The sequence below is a fragment of the Vigna radiata genome, chromosome 7 (assembly GCF_000741045.1).
Source record: "Vigna radiata var. radiata cultivar VC1973A chromosome 7, Vradiata_ver6, whole genome shotgun sequence".
Classification (NCBI taxonomy): Eukaryota; Viridiplantae; Streptophyta; class Magnoliopsida; order Fabales; family Fabaceae; genus Vigna; species Vigna radiata.
The window spans coordinates 50,741,106-50,747,728 of NC_028357.1; the positions used below are offsets into that span (position 1 = coordinate 50,741,106).

At 36.4% G+C, this 6,623-nt stretch overlaps 1 protein-coding gene across 2 annotated transcripts in view; it reads right to left on the reverse strand.

Annotated features, from left to right (window-relative positions):
• The window catches only part of LOC106768234 (DExH-box ATP-dependent RNA helicase DExH7, chloroplastic), a 73,483-nt gene that overhangs the window by 16,597 nt on the left and 50,263 nt on the right, over positions 1 to 6,623 (reverse strand). For both annotated transcript variants that reach the window (XM_014653242.2, XM_014653241.2), the window contains 3 exons: positions 2,465 to 2,535; positions 1,070 to 1,139; positions 327 to 419 (listed from right to left, as the gene is read on the reverse strand). In XM_014653242.2, coding sequence (XP_014508728.1) covers positions 327 to 419; positions 1,070 to 1,139; positions 2,465 to 2,535 — 234 coding nt within the window. The remainder of the gene's footprint in view (positions 1 to 326; positions 420 to 1,069; positions 1,140 to 2,464; positions 2,536 to 6,623) is intronic.

A 6,623-nucleotide genomic window follows, 5' to 3' on the forward strand; every position in this document is an offset into this window, starting at 1 on the left:
ATTTGTAATAATCTAGATCTCCTAAAAAGGGAAATAGGGAAACTAGGAAACCTANGGAAAAATAAAATAAAATAAAATATTATGTATCTATTTCCTCTAATTAGGAAGATTCTACAGATATTATCCCATATTACAACATATAAGATGAACTTTGCTGTGTGCAGTCCATACAAACAGTTTTCAGCATCTTTCCATCTATCTTTCTCTATTTCAATAAGAATTACATAAAGTCAAAATGATTGTAAAATATATCAATTTAAAGCTTAATAAAACAAAGAAGCAAGCATTACCTAAAAGTTGTAATCAAGTTAATATGGAAACTTTACCTTAAGAACTGACAAATGATGCGCATGTATATTAAATGGTTGTGATGCATCAGAAAGCCAATTGTCAAGACTCTCTATTTTTTTCCCATGTTTCTGAAGTGATGCAAATAATGTATAAGAGTTTTTTCCATACAAACAAGGTAATCTCGCATATAATCTTAAACAAAATGTTTACAACACTTATCTAGCATGGATAACATAGACAAACAAATAGCATATAATAAATATAGTTTACCTAGGATGGATAACATAGACAGACAAGTAGCATATAATAAATATAGTTGACCTACTTATCTCCTTATTACAATCTTCTATGCATGAGTACCATAAAATAATTAAATGAAGCTGAAATGTTTGAAATTTCACTGCGAAAATGCAAATATGTTGCTCAAATTAGGTTTTAATTTCATAATGGAACTTTTGAAATATAACAATTTTAATTTTTTTTTTTTCATTAAGTAAACACAGATATACTCATAATTAATCAACGAAAGTAACAAAGCATTTATATCCTAAGAAATGTGACACAACTAGTACCCAAAACATCTGAATTAACAATATCAAAAGGTGACTTTGCCTCATCACAAACAGTGCCCAGCAAAGAACCCTGAACATGTTTTCTAAGGCATATAATATGAGGGATCATTTCTTTGGTGTGCTAAGACTCAAATAGCTGACCATTAATAATTATTTGTCCTACAACTCAATATCCTTTAAACTTAAAAATAAAAAAAGAAGCATACCTGATAATCTTTCGGAAGAGTGATGAGACCAATATCTGCCAACAAAGTTCCAAACTGCATCCTCATCTCCCTGACATCAAATACACTAGCTACTAAAAGGAGTTGATAAATAATATAATTTACAAAGAAGAGATTGAATTAACAAGTCATAAGATGTTTGCTTAATGTAAATTAGTACCAAGGGTTGGAAGATAAAAATAAACTAAACATCAAAATATCATAAATAAGCTATTCATATCCTAATGTATCCACATCTATATTGAGTTGGCAGTTCCATTTTATCAGGTTCCTATTGATCACTCTTTTCTCAAATCTATTTGCGCTGTTATAAATAAGAGATGAAATGATCAGGTCAGGACCATTATCCAAGATGCTATGATTGGTATTATTAACAAAATATAGTTCAGAGAAATAAACTGAGATTTTGTACGATAGATTATCATTACATGAAGCATAAAACTTTTGTAAACCTAATCTCGTAGGTAGCATTGAGCTGGTAGCATAAACAACATTAAGGAATTTGCTATAATCAAAGTCATTGTTGTATCCGAACATCCTAGGAAATTTGTCAAGATTATTCAAGTTAGCTGGAGACCTCCAATTAATATTTGGGTTAAATGCATCACCGATGGAGCAATTAGAGGATTCACTAAAATGCTTGCAATAGATTTTGAAAATTAATTTGGCTACTACTTTGACCTGTTCTGAAGTTATTTTGGTTCATTCCCTTATCCATGAGCTAAAGGTTTCAGTTTGAGCTCCTATTATCTAAATTGACTATTTTAGTATTGCTGCTGACTCAATCTCGTGCTACAATCAGAGCCAAATATTCTTTTTCTGGAGGGTTCTAAAGAAGTATCTCATTGTTGATCTTGTTACTCAAGAGCAAGTTGCTGACATTCCCACCTAGCCTCTTTCAAAGGACCAGTTCTGCAATCTAAGCAACAAACTTAGTTCTCAGCTGGTCACAGCTCTCACCCCAAGTTTGATGGGGGTTGAAATAGAGAATATGTGATTGCATATAACTACACTGTTTTAACTTCAGTTTTATCACTAGATTACTCTTTGCTAGCTGTAGTTAATAGTCCAAGATGTCCATTCTGTTACAGGCAGTTACATAAACTTCTTCTAATCTCTACCATGGTTACCTGAATTCTCTGTTGAGAGGTTCAGAAAAAAATCTGTAAAAGAACTTTTTTCATTTTCAATTCTCAGTTTCTATGATTCCACAGCAATCAATATCACGATAAAAAAACAGATGAAACAATATGAAGTGGTAGCTCATCTGCACTCCTAAAGGAGAAAATGGGAGAAGTTATGAATACAGGAGAAGAAAATGTAAACTAATCTCTTTAGTCACTTGAAAGAGATGTAGAAAATAAAAAGAAAAAATACCTTGTCATAAACATCACGGAGCTGTTCAAAAAAACTGAACTGCAGAATTTCTGTGCAGCTTTAGCTCCTTTCTGCAGGTTTGAAATTATGAAGCAATTAAACCCGTGTTCTGAAAAAACAACGTACTCAATAATATGCACATATGTGACAGTTTCTATGGATAAATATACAGTGTATATTCTTATATCTTACAGTTGAAGTATATCCATCACTAGATTAGTAAATCCTTTTCATAATCACAATAATTGATTGTATTTGATCCAAGCATGTTCTCTACCCTCCCTCCCTAACCCCACAAATAAATATCATTTATTCACAAACTGTAGTCATTTCTGGGTATGGCTGCTTGTACTGGTATTTTCAAGGGTAATAGAGGAGAATATATTTGTAGTTTCTTATCTTTTTAAGGAGTTCACAAATGCTATTTATGCAGAAATTACTAGACTCACAGTGGAATATGCTTGGAATGCAAAATTTAGAAAGCTTTGGGTTGAATGTGATTCTACTTTGATCTGTTTAGTTTTTGCATCCTTTCTATTGTTCCTTTGAGACTTACAGGAACACGGCATAAATGCCTACAGTTGTGTAAATCCGTGGATTTTAAAGTTTCTAATATTTTTTGTGATGTTAATCACTGCATAGACAAGTTGACAGCTTTAGGGTGATAGGTTTGATACAGCTTACAAAAGAAGGTAGTTAGTACAGTTGTAATTACATAACAGTAACAGACTATTATAAATAGTCTTATTAGGAGGTGAGCAGACAGTTTTGGAGTACTTTGTAAAGTGGAAAGTTAGAAGAGACAGGTCCTCTCAAAAGACCTTGAAAATTGTTCATTGTTGGTTCCTGTTGTTACCACATAGGTAGAACAGAGCTGTTTGGTTCTTTAGGTGAACATCCAAGAGAGTTCTTTACGTGTATAATAAAGTCTGGGTACCTATCAATTGGTATTCAAAGCCTCTTTTCTGATCCTGTGGTAGCTGTTGGGGCATGGTGAATGCAGTAATAGAATTAAGATTAGATGGGCTTGAAAAGATAGTCCAAGAACAGGATAATGAGTATCAATGGAGGTTCCAACGTCTGGAAGATATGATTAGGGACTTATGGGGTTGTGGAGAAACTGTCTTCCACCATGAAACAATCCGAGGATAATGCTTTTGTCGCAAATGGAGACAATGAGGGCAGTAGAGAGAATGAGGAGCAAGGGTCTATCGTATCCTCATCAAAATAAAGGACGTTGGACATACCTGTCTTTGTAGGCTGCCTATGGCTGGACTAACATATTGAAAAGGTATTTTCATTTGAAAGAAGTCAGTGAGGAGGAAAGAATGTAGGCTAGCATGGTTGCTTTGGAAGGGAAAGCCTTGAATTGGTTTTAGTGGTGGAAAACTTGCAATCCAAATCCTACGTTGGAGACATTCAAGGTGGTTGTTGTCTGCAGGTTTCAACCAACAGTGCTTCAAAACCCCTTTGAAATTCTGATTGGCTTGCGACAAACAGGATTAGTGGAAGATTATATTGGGCAGTTTGAACAATATGATGGGTTCTTGAAGAGGATTCAACAAAATTATTTGGTAGGCATTTTCTTGAATGGGTTGAAGGAGGATATCAAGGCTGAGGTTAAGTTGTATGAAACCATAAATCTTCCTGAGTTGATGTTGTAATATGGGATAATATCTGTAGAATCTTCCTAATTAGAGGAAATAGATACATAATATTTTATTTTATTTTATTTTTCCCTAGGTTTCCTAGTTTCCGTATTTCCCTTTTTAGGAGAACTAGATTATTACAAATAGAAGGTTTGGTAATGTATTTTTCATGATTTGAGAATAATAATAAGTCTCATTTTCAACTTGGTGTCAGAGCTCTTGATCTTAGGGGCTAGATTCCGCTGCAAGAAGCGTACCGCTGCCACTGTCCGACCACCGCCGCTGCCACTGTCGCCGGTCGGGGTCGTCGATAGGGTAGAAAGGTGCGCCCAACACCGACAATCACAAAGCCGGAAGTTGCTCCTCGAACGGAGCCGCCACGCACCGCCACCGTCGCCGACGCGTGTAGCCCACGCGCCCACCTCCGGCGAGTCTTGCTGGCGCCGCCACAGACAGGGTCGCCGGAGCCCCCTGAGTCCGTTCCTAGGGTCGGTGACGACTAGTTTTGGCTGTATTTGAGCAGATCTGACTTTTACGTTTTGCTCCTGTTTTTCCGGTGAAACCCACTCACTGTCGCCGCCACCGAAGGGTCACCGGAGTCTCCTGATTCTGTTCCTTGGGTTGGTGACGACCCGTTTGGCCTTTATTTGAGTAGATCTGAGTTTGAAGTTTTTGTCCTTTTTTTCTTAGATACGGGGTGTCTGAAGAAAAGAGTATTCCTTTGGGGGTACCCAATGACTTACCAAATATAGGAAGTACCTCGTGGTTGGATGGTCAGAATTACTTACAATGGAGTCAATTTATTTTAAGAATTCTCAAGAGTCGCTCCAAACTTGATCATATAGATGGAGGAGGACCAGCACCAGATGACAAACATTTTTCGATGTGGGATAGAGAAGATTCTTTAATTATGACTTGGATGTGGCAATCCATGACTCTAGAAGTAAGGAAAAATTATGTTTCATTCTTCCGCAAAAGAAATATGGAATGATTTACAAAGTACTTTTTCTTTAAAAAAGGATCTTGCTGCTACCTATGATATCAAGAACAGGATATTTAATACAAAACAGAGTTCCCTTTCCGTAACAGAGTATTACGGGATCTTGAATGGTCTTTGGGTGGAACTCGATCAGATCCAAACAATAAAGATGTGTAAAACAGATGTTGCCGCTCTTGCTGAATTCATGGAAGGAGAAAAAATCTTTAAATTTCTTCAGGGCCTTAATCATGAGTACGACCCAATCCGGGTTCACAATTTTGGAAGAGAAAAATTACCACCCCTGTCAGAAGTTTTTTTTATGGTACGAGGAGAAGAAACTAGGAGATTTGTCATGCTTCATGGAGGGATCTCCAACACAGGCTCTGCCATGACAATTGGAAAGGGAGTCCACAAGGGAACAAATGCTGGGGGAAAAACGTTTGAAAGAGGTACTCATGGAGACTATTGTACATACTGTAAAAGATCTGGACATACCAAGGAAATATGCTTCAAACTCCATGGAAAAAGGAATGTTCTCGAGCGCATGGGAAACAACAAAGGGCCTACTAAAAAATGGGTAAATCATACTACCTCAGAACGGGAAGCCACAAATCAATCTAATCTGTCCCAGTCTAATCCACCACCACCACCACCACCTGATCTTGATATGCAAACTTATAAGGAGAAACTCGAGCGCTTGGAAGCAATGCTTGAATCAATGAGTAAGCCCTCTGGATCATGTACTCTGTCCATAAAAGGTAAGATTTGTCTCAATACTGTTGGTCATGTGTCTCACGGTATTTGGATCCTTGATTCGGGTGCAACTGATCATATGACACCTTTTAGTGGGAATTTCGATTCATATAGCAAGAGCAATAAAGAACAACTTATTACAGTTGCAAATACCTGTATGCAACTCTGGGAATATATTCTTGGACTCATCTATTATATTGAAGGATGTTTTACATGTTCCTCAATTAGCTAATAGTCTTATCTCTGTGCAACAATTCACAAAGGATTTAAATTGTTCAGTAATATTTTTTCCAACTTATTGTGTTTTTCAGGATCTTGCCACGGGGAAGACGATTTTAACTGCTAAGGAGCAAAGTGGGTTGTATTTTTTAGAGTTTGATGACCAACGCAACATACAAATCATGAGTCAACAAGCTACATCCGAGACGTGGGCCAAATCACAAATATGGTTACATCATCAAAGGCTTGGGCATCCATCATTTAATATTATCAAGTCCCTGTTTTCCCATTTGTTTACCAAGGAGTCTGTTGAGTCTTTTAATTGTGATATTTGTCAATTGTCAAAGCACCATCGTGCATCTTATCCAGTAATAAAAAGAGTATTTCTCCATTTGATTTAATTCACTCTGATGTTTGGGGTCCTGTCATAGATTCTATTTCTGGAGCCAAATGGTTTGTTACCTTTATTGATGATTGTACTCGTGTCACGTGGACATACCTTATGAAAAATAAATCTGAAGTTTTTCAAATTTTTGTTAACTTTTTCCGTCTTGTCCAA